Consider the following 18,371-nt stretch of genomic DNA (forward strand, 5'->3'; position numbering starts at 1 on the left):
GAGGGCGTGTTAAATGATTTGGCCACGCGAGAGCCGGTGCCCTCACCCATATGGTGGGCAGCCCACTGCAGAGGCAGGTGGGCGCCTGGCAGCTCCAGCACGGCTCCTCGAGGACTGCCTGTCGCATTAGTTTGGGCTCTTCCATGGAATGTGACAAATTCAACTCAAACTAAAACTTAAGAAAAAAAGAAAAGTGAGTTGACTCAATTCACGGAGACTGCTTCAGGCCGGGCTGGGTCTAGGATTCGGATGATATCATGAGAGGTCCCTGTTCCTTTCCCTTTCTCTGCCTCCTCTTGTCCTCCTAGCCCCTCTCTCCTCCTCCCACCCAGATGATGTCATGAGATCTTTCTCTTGCCCCGTATCCAGCTCTGCTGCCCTCAGTATTGGCTTCATTTGGGGCAGCAAAGGTGGTTTCCCGATGTTCTAAGCTTAGGGCACCCCTGTAGCTAGAATGCCAGAGAAAGAGCCCGCCCCCAGGGCCTTGGCACCCTCGTCAGTCTCGTAGGTCTGCATCCGGCCCCATCACCGGGCGGGAGCGCCGGAATCAGACACACCAGGGCTGTTCCCCGGGGGAGGGATGCTGGGCAGACCCACCACCCCGAGCCTCCCCGCCTTCCCCAGGGTGGTGAGCAGCTGGATTGAGCGGCGCAAGGTGCAGTCTGAAAAGGCCAACCTGATGATCCTCTTCGACAAGTATCTGCCCACGTGCCTGGACAAGTTGCGCTTTGGGTTTAAGAAGATCACGCCCATACCGGAGATCACGATCACCCAGATGATCCTGTACCTGCTCGAGTGCCTCCTCACGGAGAGGAACGCGCCGCCCGACTCCCCCAAGGAGCTGTACGAGCTCTACTTCGTGTTCGCCTGCTTCTGGGCCTTCGGGGGAGCCCTGTTCCAGGACCAGGTGCGCGGACGGCCGCCGGGGACCCGCTGCCCACGGGAGCGCTCGGGTGTCCCTCGCCGCGACCTCGCGGCGTTTGTGTTCTCCCAACAGCTCGTGGACTACCGAGTCGAGTTCAGCAAGTGGTGGATCAATGAATTTAAAACGATCAAGTTCCCGTCGCAGGGAACCATCTTTGATTACTACATAGACCCCGACACGAAGAAGTTCCTCCCGTGGACGGAAAAAGTGCCGGCCTTCGAGCTGGACCCTGACACCCCGCTGCAGGTACCTGCGCCGGGGCACGGTTTACGGACAAGTCGGGAGCGGGACTCAGCGTCCCCGCTCGGGCCTCCCGCCGGACGGCCAGGGGCCCACAGCTGCCCACAGTAGGACAAGGGACCAGACTGCCCCAGCGAGCACGTCAGCGGGAAGCTGGAATGAGAGACTCCTCCTTCGCCCCCAGGCCTCGCTGGTGCACACGACAGAGACCATCCGAATCCGCTACTTCATGGACCTGCTCATGGAGAAGTCGTGGCCGGTGATGCTGGTGGGGAACGCGGGCACCGGCAAGTCCGTGCTGATGGGAGACAAGCTGGAGAGCCTGAGCACCGACGACTACCTGGTGCAGGCCGTGCCCTTCAACTTCTACACCACCTCAGCCATGCTGCAGGGTGGGGCCAGGGCCGGGAGCAGGGGTGGGGCGGGGGGCAGGCTGGGGTGCAGGGGGGGCTGTGGCCAGGAGCAGGGGTGCAGGGTGAGGAGCAGGCTGGGTGCAGGGGGGTAGGCTGAGAAGCAGGCTAGGGTGCAGGGAGGAGCAGGCTGGGATGTAGGATGAGGCCAGGGCCAGGAACATGGGTGCAGGGTAGAGGACAGGCTGGGGTACAGGGTGGGGCCAGGGCCAGGAGCTGGGATGCAGGCTGGGGCCCTGGCCAGGAGCAGGGGTGAGGCGGGGGCAGGCTGGGGTGCAGAGAGCTGCTGGGGCCAGGTGCAGGGGTGCAGGGTGGGGTCAAGGACCAGGGTGGGTCCTTAGGGCCCAGCATAGACACCTCTAATCGTGCTCACCCCACATGGCCACCCCCCCCATTCCCCATTATCCCTTCCCACCAAAGACCCAGAGACTGGCCAGGATCCTCCTCACCTGCCACACCCCTGCACTGGCCTTTTGCCACGAGTAGGAGGATGGGAATAGTAGCCAGGACCCCTGTTCCCAGAGTTCCTGGGCACACCCCCTGGGGAGCTGCTCCCTGGCCAATCTGAGGGGGCCCCAAGCTTGTCCGCTGCCCTCAGCGCAGACCCTCCATGCCCATGGCTCACTCCGTTGCTCCTGGGGGTGATGGGGTCAAAGCCCCGCCAGCCCCGGTGCCCCGTCCAGGGCCCCTCCCTCGGCCACTGCATCTGGTGCTGGGGACCCTGGGCCCTGCAGGACCTCCCACCAGAGTGGAGCCGGCATGGCCACAGCCAAGCGGCTCCTTCCTCTAGGGGTTCTTGAGAAGCCGCTGGAGAAGAAATCCGGGAGGAACTACGGTCCACCAGGCACCAGGAAGCTGATCTACTTCATCGACGACATGAACATGCCCGAGGTGGACAAGTACGGGACCGTGGCCCCCCACACGCTCATCCGGCAGCACATGGACCACGGACACTGGTAAGTGGGCGGGGTGGGGGCCACGGGGACGGTGCAGGACCGCCAGGGTGGGGGCATTTCACCGAGGTCTAGGCCCCAGGCCGGCAGCCGTGGCCAAGGGCTCCCATGCAGGGAGGTCACACAGGTCCCTCTCCCATTGGGGCTCATCTGCCAGGGGAGACAGAGGCGCTGCAGAGGCAGGGGGAGCTCTGAGGGAGCCCCCCCCACTGTGGTCCCAGAGGAGTCCACGGCCTGGGGCAGAGATGCCCCGGGGGGAGGCCGCCCAACAACTGAAAGCTAGAAGCAGGGTCAGGACAGGCCGTGGACAGACCCTGGAGGGACGGCAGCCTGCGCAGAGCAAATGGCACGTGCAAAGGGCCTGGGGGGGAGGAAACGTGGCCCGTGGAGGACCCCGTGTGGCTGCTGAGTGAGAGCCAGAGGGAGAGGATGCGCAGGGCAGCTGCAGCCAGACCCCAAAACCCATGCTGGCCAGAGAAGCCCTCTCCCACGGGCAGCAGGAAGCTGAGGGTGGCACGTTTACGTCTGCAATTTGGAAAGATCAGGAAACATGAAGTACAGTTAACATAAGTGTGTCTTTTTTTTAAAGGGCTTATTATTTGTTTGAGATAGAGACAGAAAGCACAAGTGGGGGGAGGGACAGAGGCAGAGGGAGAAGCAGACTCCCCACGGAGCAGGGAGCAGGGAGACTCCCCACGGATGCGGGACTCGATCCCAGGACCCCGAGATCACAACCTGAGCTGAAGGCAGACGCTTCACCGACTGAGCCCCCCAGGCGCCCCCAAAATAAGGTGTCTTGACACAAGGGTCCTGTAATGAGCTGGCACGTGGCTCAGGCCAAACCTTGGGGTTTTGAGACCAAAGGAAGCCAAGAACTCCCGTCAGAAATCATTGGGCGCTGGAGGCAAGAACCAGAGGCACGGAGGGGTGAACAGGCGGCAGAGCCGGGCATCGGGTGCACGCATGGGCGTCCCCGCCTCGTCCCCACGCCGCGCTGGCCTGCGGAGCTCCGGGCCGTAGGGAGCCAGGAAGGTCAGCAGTGAAGCAATGGCCTGTTCGGCGGGGACGGGGCGCCGGGACGCTCCCTGGGGGGCATACAGAGCCAGGCCAAGGGGCCGGCCCTAAGCAGGCCGGGAGCGGTGGGGGGCGCTCACCCTCCCCGAGGGTCATGGCCTGCGAGGCTGGGGACCGCCCGGCGGCCCTGGCTCACACCGGCCCACAAGCCGCCCCACGCGTGAGCACGGCCCAGAGCCAGCAGGACGGGGAGAGCACCCGCAGCGCCTAAAACTCTAAACCTAAAACCCTAAAACTTCGCCTGGCATCCGGAGGGTCGGGGATCCCTGCGAAGCCACAGGAACAGGCGGCAGCTCCCAGCAGGCCAAGCGCTTAACGGGGGGTAGGGGACCCCGAGGGGTAAGAAGCGCACGGAACAAGCTTTATAACCTTTCAACGCACCCGAGCCCCGGGCAGCTCCGTCCAGGGCATACTCGGCCTGTCGGATAATCGCCATCGCTGCTCGTTGTGACGGTCCCGGGCAGACGCGGCCCTCGAAGCGCGTCCCGGGGGCCCGCGCCGCGGCTCTCGGAGCCCCCCGAGGCCTCCAGTCGCAAAATCCTTCTCGACAACGTGAAGTAAAAGTGGATGTTTTCACATATAAGCTATATTTATCGAAGGTTTCTCTGCGGGGTCACCGCAGGCAAGAGATGACTGGGGGGGCTGGGGGCCCCGCGATGGCTCTGCCAGGCCGGTGGCACGACCCTGCGCCCGTCTCCCTCGCAGGTACGACAGGCAGAAGCTGACGCTGAAGGACATCCATAACTGCCAGTACGTGGCTTGCATGAACCCCACCTCCGGATCTTTCACCATCGATCCCAGACTCCAGGTGGGCACAAATCAAACTCCGGGGATCCAGCCCCTGTGGGTTTGAGGCTCACTTTGGCACAAGAAGATAAAAGCATCGATCCGGGGTGTTGTCGGGGCTGCAGGCCGACGTCCCCTGGAGAGCTCCCTAAGCTCTGGGCGTGCGTCAGGGAATTCCCGGGGCAGCGAGACGCCAGCCAGCCCTCCCTCGGACCCCGAAGGGCTGCCCGGTTTAGCAAATGCAACTGCAGGCATCCGGTAAAATCTGCATTTCAGATAAACCACAAATACTTGCCTAGTATAAGCGTGTCTTGTACAATATTTGGGACATGATTATACTGAAAGCAACGATTTGTTGTTTATCGGAAACTCCGATTTAACGGGATATCCTGTATTACACCTGCAACCCCGCCCAGGCAGGACCTCACCTCTGAAGTACCTAAGCAGATAGGGACCTAGAATATAAAACCTGGGCTGCGCCCTGAGACACTCTTTGGCTTCCGCCAAAATTTTGCTTGAGAGCAGGAAGTGTAAATTTGGCTGTTGGGGATGGGATCAATATTTAATGGGATTTTACCATATATAAGGCACAAGGAAGGGAAACTGTCCGTTCCGACCCTGCCCACAAGACACTGGGTGATGAGGACAGTCTGCTCCCCGAAAAAGGCAGCCCCGGCCACGGGCTGGTCCCCGCAGGCTGCCCAATGGGGGTTTGTGCTTGTTCCGGGCAGCGCCACTTCTGCGTGTTTGCTGTGAGCTTCCCGGGCCAGGAGGCCCTCGCCACCATCTACAACACGATCCTGGCCCAGCACCTGACCTTTCGCTCAGTCCCCATGGTGGTTCAGAGGATGAGCAGCCAACTGGTGGCCTCCGCCCTGGGTAAGCTGACCAGCCTCATCCCCCCCTCCTGTCGGCACAGCCCTACTGCTTTATGGGGCTGATGGCTCCTTCACAGTTTCCCCTGGTAAATATTTTATTTATACTTTCAAATCAATATTTTTAAATGATGCTATGTTTCAGCAGGAGATATTATGAGATCCAATTGCTCGAGGGGAAGGCGGGGGGGGTTGGAAATTCAGTGTACAGAAATGATTTACACGTCAGTAGAGCAGCAAACCTCTCCCCTTGTCAGCCGTGCAGATTTCTTACTTAAATTGTCACTATTTCATAGTCCATTTGCTTTAGAGACTATACCTTAAGCTCTGCACTTCCTGAGGCCATTAAGAGTACCTGAGAATCGATGTATCTCTTTCCTGTAACAGCCCTGCATCAGAAAGTCACTGCAACATTTCTTCCCACGGCCATTAAATTTCACTATGTCTTCAACCTCAGGGACCTCTCCAATATTTTCCAGGTACTGCTCTTCTAGGCCTGTTACGGCCGCGTCCCTGCTCCATAGGTGCTCTCTGCTGCTCTCAGGAGGGAAAGCAAAATGATGGATGGATGGTGATGATGGGGTGGTGGTGGTGGTCGTGGTGGTGATGAGGATGGTGACGGTGGTGGTGATGGTGGTGATGGTGATGATTATAATGGTGGTGATGATGGTGATAATTATGATGGTAGTGATGGTGATAGTGATGGTGGTGATGATGGTGGTGGTGATGGTGAGGATTATAATGGTAGTGATGGTGGTGGTGGTGATGATGATGGTGGTGGTGGTGATGATGATGGTGGTGATGATTATGATGGTGATAATGGTGGTGGTGGTGATGGTGATGATGGTAGTGATGGTGATGGTGGTAGTGATGATGGTGGTGGTGGTGATGATGATGGTGGTGGTGGTGATGATGGTAGTGATGGTGATGATGATGGTGGTGGTGATGGTGAGGATTATAATGGTAGTGATGGTGGTGGTGGTGATGATGATGGTGGTGGTGGTGATGATGGTAGTGATGGTGATGATGATGGTGGTGGTGATGATTATGATGGTGATAATGGTGGTGGTGGTGATGGTGATGATGGTAGTGATGGTGATGGTGGTAGTGATGATGGTGGTGGTGGTGATGATGATGGTGATGATGATGATGGCAATGACAACGATGATGGTGATGATGAGCGTGATGGTGATAATGTCGGTGATAATGATGGCAATATGTGGGGGTGGTGGTGATGGTGATGATGATGACGGTATTGGTAATGACAGTGATGATATTTTCTCTTATTTATTGACTGTTTAGTCTGAGCCAGGCACCAGGTTTGGCCACTTACACCCACATTTTCTCCTCCAAAAATACGTGTAACGTGCTCCTATATCCCCATGTTACAGAAGGAGAATCTAAGACTCTGGGCGGCTAAGGCATGCTCAGCTCAAATGTCGGGTCCTCTAGAGGTCCCTCTTCACCCCTACACTATCTCACTGCCTCCCTTTATGTCATTCATAGCCCACGTCACAATGTATAACTACCTTGTTACTCTGATTGCCTGGCTGCATCTCCCACTAGAATGTGGACTCCATGAAGACAGAGCCTACCTTGTTGCTGTGATCCTGGAGCCCCAGAGGGAGTCTGGAAAATGGCAGGCCCTCAATAAGAACGTGTTGAACGTCCCCAGGGCACTTGGTCAGTAAATGGCTAAGCCGGGACTAGACATAGGCAGACCTGCTGCAGAGCCCCAGCTTGGAACCCACTCTGGCCGTGCCCCCTTGTCCCTTCTCCACTATCCACCCTGTTAGAGAGTCAAGACCTTGCTCTGTCTTGTGAGAATCCCCCCATATCTCTCCCCACGACACACCCTCCAAGCCTCCAGGATTTGCATGGCCTTGGGCCTCAGTGGCTTCCCTGGCTTGACAGATCACTGTCTGGGCAAGTGACCACTCTGTTGCTTCACCTGCGAACCGCACTTGGCTGGCCTTCATAGCACAGCTAAAGGTGCTGACCACCTGTGTCTGGGGCAGGGACTCTTGTTCTCCACCACGGAGATCCTGAGAATACCACTTGACCTAGTCCGCCTCTGGCTGCACGAAGCTGAAAGAGTGTATGGAGACAAAATGGTTGACCAGAAAGACCAGGAAACGTTGCGCAGAGTCACCGTGGCTTCCACCAAGAAATTCTTTGATGTGAGTCAAGCCACCAAGTCCCTCCAATGAGCCCAGAGAGACTCCACGGTAATGATGGTATCTGGGGCCAATGATAAGGCCAGCACCCTTGGAAGGGCCCTCACAGGGGGATGGGAAGGACCCACTGGGTCCCAAGAAATGACTCTGTCCCATGAATGCACATCTGAGGGAGAAGGGATTGACTCCTCGGAGGGCAGGATGTGATGACCCCCCTTCATCCACTTGGGGTAAAGAAAGACCTGTGTGGGTCAGTGTGCTCTGCCGGTATGTCCTGACGTCCTCGGCAGATTCATTTCTTCCTCCTGATGTGATGGGGATGGGACCGTCCTACTAGGGATTTCTGCCGACGGTTTGCAGAGCCCTGGCAGCAGTGGTCTGGGCCCATGAAGACTTGGCCTGGCATCCTGGGGGGCGGCGGGGGGAGCACGATGGCGAGGGACCGGAGCTGCTACTGATGACCTGCGCGTGCCCATGGTGGCCAGCAACAGAAGTGCCTTGCCCCTTATTTCTAGGATCTTGGTGATGAGCTCCTGTTTGCCAAACCAAATATGTTTTGCCACTTCTCTCACGGGATCGGCGAGCCCAAATACCTCTCGGTAACCGACGTGGCTCACCTGAACAAGCTGCTGGTGGACGTCCTGGACAGTTACAATGAAGTCAACGCAGTCATGAACCTGGTGAGCGCTGTTTGAGCGCACAGCCCGGGCAAGGGGCCGGGCCACGGTCTCCTGTCGTGTCTCATCACCAGCGCCTCAGTGGCGTTCTGGGGCTGCGAGACTCGCAGCGAACACTGGCCGGGCTGGGAGGAGAGTCTGTGCCGCGGGAGGAGCCGCGTCCGGGTGCGCCGGGGCGCTGAGGTGTCCCTCTGGCCTCTGCAGGTGCTGTTCGAAGACGCGGTGGCTCACATCTGCAGGATCAACCGCATCCTGGAGTTCCCCCGAGGGAACGCCCTGCTGGTGGGCGTGGGCGGCAGCGGCAAGCAGAGCCTCTCCCGCCTGGCCGCCTACATCAGCGCGCTGGACGTGTTCCAGATCACTCTCAAGAAGGGCTACGGGATCCCGGACCTCAAGGTGAGACGTGGCTCTCTGACAAGCCACCCTTGGAGGTGGAGAGCAGGGGGAGAAAACCGACGGCTCGCGTGTCCAGCACACAGAGCGTATGTCACTGCAGGCTCCTCATCACGCCGAGGGCCGGGACACGTGTCGGTCGGTGCCCACGCCCCGGTGGCAAAGGTGAGAGGGCCTGTGGGTCAGGGTCCGCACAGTCAGCACAGACCCGGTTCTGCGTCATCCCCCGTTGGCCAGATTAAATAATTCAGGGCTGTTACGGGGTATCTGACTACAAACTTGGATTCGGGAAGGCTGCTTTTTGAATTAATTAAATAAACATTAGCGTAAACAGGTCTCCCATCCCCAAGATACGCCGCCGAGGCTTTTTATTGATTTCTTTTTCCCGAAAATTTGCTCTGTCAGGGAACTGTGTGCTCGTCAAACACGATTAGCCCAGACCCAATCCTCGCAGCGCTTCAGGTTGGAACTGAGATTGATTCGAGCGCATTACGCGGGCGCAGCTCCCTCGGTGCTGGTGCCGGGGCTGCTCTGTGCGTCCGGACGGTGCCGGACCGGGCGGCAGCCCCCCAGCCCACGGGGCCCCGAGGCCGCAGCGCCCTGGACTCCCGGTGGGGGAGGCGGCCGGCTGGCACGGGCGCCGGGCAAGCTAAGCCGGGGACGGCCCCCTCGGATCAGCGTCTGGCTTCTGGTTGTCACTGTCCCCAGCGGACTCTGCTCTTTCTAACCGAGGACTAGCCCGCGTGTTTTCTAAGTCCCTGCACTAAGGGAAGCTCTTCCTACCCGGATCTCCAGACGCTGTCTCCTGACCGGCTGCCCCGTCCCGTCCGCAGCCAGTCAGGCCGCTCACCCGGGTTTCCCCAGTGCGCTCGCCGGCAATTAGGATCCGTCGCACCTGCGCTGTATCATCTCACTGGGTTTTCTCCAGAAAGTTTCTAGTCTTACTAACCAGTAACCACATTGTATGGGGTTACTTTCATGACGGCATCCTGCCCTTTGCTCTGTCCCTGTGTGGACTTTGTCCCTGGTTCCTGACTTTAGGGCCGGCGGTGGGCGTTCAGTCTGAGCCACCCTGAGGCCTGTCCTCTCAACACCCACATCAAGCCCCCTCGCACTAGCCGTCCCTGACCCTGATGAAGCCGCTGCCGTGGGTCTGGAAGTAAGGAAGGAGACGGGGGGCCTATGGCCTATGCAAGCGGGGCCTGCACCATGCTGCTAGGGATGGGACGTTGCTCTACAGTCCACCTGTACCATAAGCTGCAGGCGCCCACTGGAGGTTAGAGATGCAGCAGGAAAGAGGTCTGGAAGCGCCCCCGCGGGACACTGCACCTCGTGGAAAATCCTGGACTCGGTCCCCAGAACATGATTTGCTATCGAGTGAGCAGAGAGGACCAAGACCTGGGAGTGCCCCAGAACCAAGTAGAGAGTGACTTGAGACCCACGGAGAGTGCCGTGGGGTGACTTGTGGGGAGCTGCGGCAAAAGCCCAGTGACCCCACAAAGACTGGGACCGGACGGTGTAGAGATGGGTAAAGGAGGGACCTGAGTCTAGGGTGGCCCCGTGGTCTCTGCCTGCGCAGGAGGGAGCATGTGGAGGCAGGGCATGGCTGGGACCCCGGGCCAGCTCAGGGGGCCCCACCAGGGGCGGGAACGTGTGCTCCTCCGTCACTGCTGATCCCTAGATTCACCTGGACCTCCGTCTTGACCGTGGGTGGGGAAGGGGCTCACAGGAGCTGAGCTCTCGGAGCTGGCAGTGACGTCTGTGCCTGGAACTGGGACCGGCAGGGTGGTGCCTCCACCGGGCAGGAAATGAGGACGGGACAGAACTGGGCTGGGGGCCAGGGCAGCCAAGACGCCAGTGCCCAGAGGAGGCCATTGCCCGGAGGACGCCAGTGCCCGGAGGAAATGCGTCAGGAACGACAAATGACGCTGCTCCGCCTGTGGCCCGGTCAAGGAATCTAGGGGAGTGGGGGTGGGAGGGGAGGCACGTGTTGGGGATTGGGAAGTGCTGGGAGTGGGAGGTACTGGCCCCGCAACCCAAGAGGGTGGGAATCCAGGGGCGGCAGGATGAGGGCCACGAGCAGCTCTGTGGGCTTTCCTGGGGGCCCCGAGCCTGCAGCGAGTGGAGCACCTGCAGGTGGCGATGGAAGGGGCTCCAGGTGCAGACTTTGCAGAAGGAGGAGTGGCCAGGACTCAAGCACAGGCCATTTTCCCAAGCGGGCCTCTCATCCCTCTTCCTAGGCCTTCACGGCCTTCAGTCTTTCCAGAAACTTCCACCCGGACCTGGGCAGCTGCACAATTAGCTTCGCGCACCTCGACCAGTCTGATCAGACTTGGAACCTGAACTTGGGGGACCTTGGCAGCTTTCCCATCCAGCCACCCCCACCTACAGGAGGGACGCGCTCCCCCGGGAGCATCCTGACGACCTGCCAGGGGCGGACTTGCGACTCGCGGGCACGCTGCCCTCCTCTACGGCCTCGGGGGTGGCGCTGGGCCCACATGCAACGGCCGCGGCGGGACCGCCAGACCAGGAGCACCTGCCTTGTCAGCTCCCAGGCCCCGCCGACCTGCGCCGCTGGCTCTCCTAAGCTCAGGGCTTCCCCTCGCTTTTGTTCTCGCGTCAAACATAGGGAACCCGAGGCTGGCTTTCCACCGCAGTCACCTCCAGCTACGGGGCCTTGGTGACGTGTCTCTGCACAGAGAGGCCGGGTTGCTGGGCTACTGCCAAACAGCACTGAGCCCCTCGGGGTGCCTGTGAGCAATTACAGGGGCCCACGGGGTGTACGGAAAATCAGCCGTTACTCTCGGCACGGGCGCATGACTCCCGGGGCAGCGCCAGACGATCTGCACGCGCACCTTGGACTGTATCCTTGGACAATAGCAACTATTTGTGCTGCTGTGTGATGTTCCTGTGTGTTCCTTTTTACTCTCCCCTTCATTCATTCTTCCAGCCCTGACCATGCAGGTATCCTGTGGAGCTGCTTCTTTAAGTCCCACTAGGGGCAGGACAAGCCTTATGCAGTGTCCCTGTGTCCTTGTCCAGCACCAGCTCCTGACCCTTGAGCCCCGAGCCTGGAGCGCATTGATTCGAGACATTTTTAGGGTCTCTGAGGTTTTGTCTTTCTTCCTTTTTCTTTCCTTGGTAGTAAAACGAACACAGCACAAAATTTTACCGTTGTAACCATACAGGTCGGTGGCATTACGTACATCATGCCGTTTTATAACCACCGCTACCACCACGCCCGGTCCCCAGACTGAAACACAAGCCCACTCTGCCCCCAGCCCGTGGCGCCCGCCCCCAACATTCTATCTCTGTGATCCTGGTGGCTCCAGGGACCTCACCCAAGTGGAATCCCGCAGTTCCCGGCGTTTGGGGACGGGCTGACCTCACCTGGCATCGCTGCAGACCCACCTATGTTGTAGCAGGTGTCAGGAGATCCCTCCCGTTCATGCCTGAGCAATAACCCATCATACAGACAGGCCACGTTTGGTCCATCCGTCTGTCGGTTGACGGGCCCCTGGGCTGCTCCCGCCCATGGGCTGCAGTGAGCACGGGTGCTCCCCACCCAAGGTTTCAGGTCCCTGTACATAGACCCTGCACACGTCTTACAGAGATGACCCCAGACGTCCCTTCCAGGGTGGTCGTCAGGCCCTGACCATGTCCCCCTTGGGTCCAGGTTGACCTGAGCGCGCAGTACATAAAGACGGCGGTGAAGAACGTTCCCTCGGTGTTCCTGATGACAGACTCCCAGGTGGCCGAGGAGCAGTTCCTGGTGCTCATCAATGACCTGCTGGCCTCGGGGGAGATCCCGGGGCTGTTTATGGACGACGAGGTGGAGAACATCATCTCCTCCATGCGGCCCCAAGTGAAGTCCCTCGGCATGACCAACACTCGGGAAACGTGCTGGAAGTTCTTCATTGAGAAAGTGCGCAGGCAGCTTAAGGTAGGAGCCCTGGTCTCACAGCATCCGGGGAGCAGCCCTGGGCCCAGCGCAGGGCTCAGGTCCTTCCCCTGGGGGCGGCGGCAGGGGCTGCTCCCGTCTGCGTATGTTAGGCTTTCAGAGCAAACGGTGCGCTGCCCGATGGACGCCCGCCGACGGGTGTTTATGCACACACACACCCCGCATGCACGATTTTAAGTAGATTTATAAGTGCACCTCGACCTTCAACGTTCCTTCCAAGGGACGCTGGGCTGAACTACCCGTGGGGCCAAGGGCCCTTCGGATCCTTTCCTCCCTTCTCATCAGTGTCCAGTAGGGGCAGCTGCCCCGACCAGATGCTGCCCCCGACCCCGACCCTGAGGGTCCACCCCCCATAGCTCTCCCAGGGCCTGCTGGCTACCATCACCCCTGCTCCATGCAGACACGGCACGGTCCCTCTTCTTGTCCCCAGTCTGGGTTATGCGGGGCCACCCACAGATACTGTTTGGGGGCCGAAGGAGCCCCCGAGGGAGACCCTGATGGATGCGGCCTCTGCTGGGCTCCTCCTCCAGGGCCCGGCACGGCCCTCCTCCCATGGAATGGCCACTCCAGGAGGCACCTGCTACACCACGGAGGAAGGGGCTGCAGAGCCAGGAGGGGCCCAGCGGCTGAGGCTATTCCCGGTACCACAAATGGGCACCAGGGCCCGTGTGCACAGCACCGCCTGCGGCTGGGGTCCCAGGCTGTCTGGGAATTAGTCACCATCGTGGCCATAGGGACCTGGAGGAGGCTCCGTGTCCTCGGCCCTCCTCTGCCGGCGATGGTGCTCATTCCCGCTCGGACCTTCACCCGGCTGTCCCCGCCGCGGGGCCACGTCAGAAGGCCAGGGGCGCCGTCTGCATTTCCCCATTCCCACAAGAGGTGTGAAGTCAGTGGAATGTGCACCAGTTGCATGTTAAGGCCAGAACCGGGGTGACTCCGCAGACACCTGGAAGCAGACAGCAGAAAGCTTCCCTTCCCGAGCTCGGCCCTCAGCACCCCGGGCCCCACAAGCCGCTCTCCTGTCCCGCATCCAGGTGATCCTGTGTTTCTCTCCCGTGGGCTCCGTCTTGCGTGTGCGGGCGAGGAAATTCCCTGCTGTTGTCAACTGCACGGCCATCGACTGGTTCCACGAGTGGCCGGAAGACGCCCTGGTGTCCGTGAGTGCGCGCTTCCTCCAGGAAACTGAGGGCATTCAGGTGGGTCACTGGGCACCGGCCCTTCCACAGCCCTCCGTGCTGGTGCGCAGAGCCAGGAGGGTCTGCCCCCCGGGACAGGGGGACCCCGCACCCTCTGCCTCCACGACCTGGAGGACTATAAGAGGGGGGAAAGGAGGTGTGACCTCAGTCACCAAGATCCGTGATGTCCTCGTGCAGTACTTTTAAAAACCAAAATCAACGCTAAATAATTCACAGTGAACAAATACCAACATCATAAACAAAGACAAGCCGCTGGTAGTTGGCTTCACGGCCCTGTGTTACTGTGCCAGGGGCCACTGGTTTCAACTGGCTCGGAGCGCCCCACCCCTGCGGCCGCTGCCCCACAGGGCCAGGTCAGGAGAGCTGACGCCAGGGTGCCCACAAATTGAGCAACGCAGGCTTTACACACAGTCCCTGTCCCTGATCAGGGCTGACAGGCGCGCCTGCATTTATTCTGAGGGCATCCAGAGGCCCACGCTCACTCCCGTCTCGGGCTCCAGCAGGGCTCCCCGCGGGGCTGCTCCCTCACCTCTGACCTGCCCCTGCTGACAGGGGCGGTGGGTGATCTAAGCCTCCTCCTCTTTTACTGGGGGGGCGGGGGGCACTTCTCTCATTTCCCTGGGGGCATAGGCATGGGTTTCCAGCCCCAAAACAGGGGCCTCCTGAGATCTGGGGGAGCGGCCCCCACTGCTGGCACCAGGGAGGGCCACAGAGTAGATGCCGAAGGGGAAGCATGCATCGGATGAACACATTTCCACGTTGACTCAAATTGCCGTTGGGTATTGCACGGACAGCTCCTGGGGCAGAGCACTCAGGCAGGGGGGGCGGCCCAGATGGTGGTGGCTGTGACCCTGGTGTGGGAAAGGACCCAGCATAGGAAATGCACAGTGAATACTCGCTGTTGGGGTTGCCCGGGTCACCCCAACACGTGGTCAGGCCCTGCAGTCTCCCAGGGATGCAGGCGTGTGAGTCAGGGAGAGGCAGTCCCAGTGATAAAGCTGTGTCTTGTCCCTGGTGCTTGGCCAAGCCCTCGAAGAGATGGTGTCAGCGCCCACGACAGCCCCTGAGGGCACTGCCGTCTTGAGCCTCAAGCAGGTTGAACGGCCAAGGCTGAGGGGCTGTGCCTCCCCTCCAGGGTCCCGGCGAGGAAAGGAAGGTCGGCCTTGCTGAAAACCCGGGGTCCCCAGCCGCCTCCTCCCCGGGCTCCTAAGGGGCATGGGATTGCTCCCCCAAGGGAACAGGGGACTAACGCCCCGACTCACCTTTGCAGCCAGAGGTCAAGACCTCCATCAGCATCTTCATGTCTTACGTGCACACCACGGTCAATGAGATGTCCCAGCTGTACTTGGCCACCGAGCGGCGCTACAACTACACCACACCCAAAACCTTCCTGGAGCAGATCAAACTGTACCAGAACCTGCTGGCCAAGAAGAGAATGGAGCTGGTGGCCAAGATCGAGAGGCTGGAGAATGGGCTGATGAAGCTGCAGAGCACGGCGTCCCAGGTAGGGAGGGCGGCTCCTCCTGCAGGTTCCAGACCTTCCCCCAAATGAGGGAAACAGGAGTCCCGCCTCGGAGAAGCTCCCATTCTCAAACCCCGGAGAACGTGGGGGTTTTAATATGAAAAATGGATTCAAAATGCTTTGGCAACTGTGCTGTTACTCTGTTGGGTGCTTTACGTGGGCCCAAGCGCAGTGGGATTTGTGGGATCAGGTCACGCCCTGAGACACCTTGCACACTGCGGTGCCCACTTGGAAAGGCATTTGCCGTCCTCTGGGTTTTGTTTTCTTTTTTAGGTTTTCTGCCCGGCTTTATTAGGTGCCCTCTCTAGTGCAGCCCGGCCCCTTGACCTTCACTGCCCACTGCTGGTGTCCCCAGGGGAGCCCTGAGGACAGCCCCGGCTACCCTGCTGAGGCGTGAACCCGCCTCTGCCCCCAGGGAGGCCGAGCCCCTGGAACCAGAGCCACAGGCAGCAGCGTGGCATGGGTCAAGGCCACCCCTGTAGGGGTGTGGGGGGAGTACGGCAGGGGGTGTTCCAGGAAGACAGACCTTGGAGGGGCCAAGCAGGACGGCTCCTACCCAGACAGCTTGCTCAGAAGGGATCAGAGAGGAGCCCGGCCAAGCAGGACACTTCTTTTCCCCAGAGGAACCTTCCAGACATGGTCCTAGCACAGGGACCACGGGGCCTCCTTGTGGGAGAAACCACCAAGAACGGGGGGGGGGGGCATGTCCCACCCTGTCCCTCACTCCCCCAGGCTCCCTCCCGCCTGCCAGGCCCCGGGCCTGGCCCTCGCCCCCAGCGCTGTCCCCCAGCCTGTGCGTGGGGCCGGGACCCACCCTTGCCCATCTCTCGGGGTCTCCTCCCCCAGGTGGATGATTTAAAGGCCAAGCTGGCAATTCAGGAGGCTGAGCTCAAGCAGAAAAATGAGAATGCGGACAAGCTGATCCACGTGGTGGGCGTGGAAACTGAGAAAGTCAGCAAAGAGAAAGCCATTGCCGACGAGGAAGAGGCCAAGGTGGAAGTCATCAACAAGGTGCGCGCCGAGCTCGCCCCCCGACGGCTCCGCGGGCCCGGCCTTCCCCGAGGCTCGGTGCCTGCTCCTGGCCCTGGCAAAAGCTGGGAGCTTCTCTCCCGAGCACGCACCACCCCCCCACCCCCCCCCCACCCACCCCCCCCCACCCCCCCGCCTCAGAGGAGGGCTGCCCAGGCCACGGAGGCGGCATCTCCGGAAGCTGGGAGGAAATGCAGGGTCGGGCCCCAGCCCAGCTCCGGCCACGGTCTGCACTGTAACCAGATGCCGGGGGCCAGGAAGGTCTGAGAAGCCCCTCGGGCGGGAGTCCTGGGCCTCAGACTCACTGCACCAGGCGTCCCCAGAGCCGCCGGGGTCACTGGTCCCTGGGGGCCTGTGGCCTGCCCGAGGGGCTCCTCCCCTCCCCCCGCCCTGCATGCCCTTGAGGCCTCCAGCCATGCACCCGCGTGAGTGTGTAAATGGAGAGTATCCAGTAACCGCCTGCGATCTGCTGAGATGGAGCATGGCCTGGTGGCAAGTGGTTTGGAGGACGAGGGACCCGAAGGCCACCACCAGGTGCTGGAGGAGGAGGAGGACACGGGCCAGGCAGGGCGGCAGGAGCCCCACACCATTCCTCCTCGTAACCCGCACACCCACAACCCACCGAAGCCCAGGGAGGTCGGCAACAGGCGGGCGGCATCGTCAGGATCCAAGCCAGGCCCAAGCACACCCCAAGCCATGACCTGCCATCTGCCACTCCTGTGGCCCTTAGTGTCCGGGCGCCCGTCCCTCTCCAACCCCGGCATCCGGAAATGGCCCCTCAGGGGCTGCCCCTGGGTTAGAGACCTCGCCTCCCGTGCCCAGGCCTGCGGTCACGCCCCACGCGGGCCTCCAAGGCAGGGCCTGGACGGACCCTCCAGGAGGTGCCTTGCAGACCCCCTGTCCCTTCTGCCCTCCCGCCTCCGTGCCAGCAAAGCCCCCAGCCCCCACTGCCTCGTATCGCACCGAGGCCCTCCGGAGGCTCAGAGGGGCTCTTCCTGACTAGGAGTGCGTGCGTGCGGGGATGCGTGCGGGGGTCTTGGCCCTAAGGGGAGGGCGAGCTCTACCTCCCGAGTGTCCCATCCCGGACAGATCACACAAGGGCACCAACAGACAGTAAGACCTCGGAGCCTGCGGCGCGGGGCCCATGTGGCCCCAGGGTTTTCCTCCAGTCCTGGAAGCTGAGGCCCACGGAACGACGTCCCCTTTCCAGGATCCCGAGCCCATGGCCCCCGTGTGGCTCCTTGTAGCCTGAGAGCTGAGGGGCAGGGACGAGGGGACAGGGAGGAGACAGGTGGGCTCCAGGAGGTGACCCGTGACCTGGCAGGCTGACGGGGGCCATGGGGCACAGCAGTGCTGCCGCCACGGGGGACACGCATGTGCACAGTTCATGCATGGGCCTGGGGGGAGGCCGCCCTCCTCACTCCCGGCTGTACTCCCTCGTGCCCAGGGCGCCACGTAACACGCACACTCACGCACACGTGCACACAGTCGGCCGCGGTCCCCACCCCCACCTGCACTGAACTTTCCTTCGTGGCTTCCTTCCAGAATGTCACAGAGAAACAAAAGGCTTGCGAAACGGACCTGGCCAAGGCAGAGCCGGCCCTGCTGGCGGCGCAGGAAGCTCTCGACACGCTGAACAAGGTAAGGGAAGGAAACGAAAGAAGCGGGACCGGCCAGGGTGGGGAGAAAGCCGCGGAGCCGGCGCGGGGACCCCAGGGTCTCGGCGGCCTCCCCGGTAGTCACGGGGCCTCCCGATCCCGCGGCAGGGCCCCGTCCCCTCACAGCTGCTGCTTGTCCTTCGTTTACAGAACAACCTGATGGAGCTGAAGTCCTTTGGGTCCCCCCCGGACGCCGTGGTCAATGTCACGGCCGCCGTCATGATCCTGACAGCCCCCGGGGGCAAGATCCCCAAGGACAAGAGCTGGAAAGCCGCAAAAATCATGATGGGCAAAGTGGACACCTTCCTGGACTCCCTGAAAAAGTTTGACAAGGAGCACATCCCCGAGGCCTGCCTAAAAGCATTTAAGTGAGTCGGGGCCGCGCCGTGGGGTTCACTTCACTTCCTCCCGGTGCTGCATGGTCCCCGTTCCCCCAGGCAGCCTGTGCTCATCAGGGTGGGCAGGAGGGCAAGGTGGGGGCCCAGACTCAGCAGG

General features: G+C 60.9%; 1 protein-coding gene and 1 long non-coding RNA gene across 3 annotated transcripts in view; one reads left to right on the forward strand and one right to left on the reverse strand.

Annotated features, from left to right (window-relative positions):
- The window catches only part of DNAH17 (dynein axonemal heavy chain 17), a 112,008-nt gene that overhangs the window by 71,426 nt on the left and 22,211 nt on the right, over positions 1–18,371 (forward strand). For both annotated transcript variants that reach the window (XM_072746504.1, XM_072746503.1), the window contains 16 exons: positions 625–907; positions 998–1,171; positions 1,350–1,557; positions 2,366–2,531; positions 4,308–4,410; positions 5,120–5,267; positions 5,651–5,742; positions 7,282–7,443; positions 7,956–8,120; positions 8,322–8,513; positions 12,187–12,453; positions 13,506–13,667; positions 14,938–15,171; positions 16,036–16,200; positions 17,764–17,859; positions 18,027–18,244. In XM_072746504.1, coding sequence (XP_072602605.1) covers positions 625–907; positions 998–1,171; positions 1,350–1,557; positions 2,366–2,531; positions 4,308–4,410; positions 5,120–5,267; positions 5,651–5,742; positions 7,282–7,443; positions 7,956–8,120; positions 8,322–8,513; positions 12,187–12,453; positions 13,506–13,667; positions 14,938–15,171; positions 16,036–16,200; positions 17,764–17,859; positions 18,027–18,244 — 2,835 coding nt within the window. The remainder of the gene's footprint in view (positions 1–624; positions 908–997; positions 1,172–1,349; positions 1,558–2,365; positions 2,532–4,307; positions 4,411–5,119; positions 5,268–5,650; positions 5,743–7,281; positions 7,444–7,955; positions 8,121–8,321; positions 8,514–12,186; positions 12,454–13,505; positions 13,668–14,937; positions 15,172–16,035; positions 16,201–17,763; positions 17,860–18,026; positions 18,245–18,371) is intronic.
- On the reverse strand, positions 11,623–15,084 carry LOC140597670 (uncharacterized). Its single transcript, XR_011999485.1, has 2 exons — positions 14,930–15,084; positions 11,623–14,518 (listed from the first exon to the last, which is right to left on the reverse strand). It is a non-coding gene; the product is annotated as an uncharacterized lncRNA (long non-coding RNA).

Source organism: Vulpes vulpes, chromosome 2, assembly GCF_048418805.1.
Source record: "Vulpes vulpes isolate BD-2025 chromosome 2, VulVul3, whole genome shotgun sequence".
Lineage (NCBI taxonomy): Eukaryota > Metazoa > Chordata > Mammalia > Carnivora > Canidae > Vulpes > Vulpes vulpes.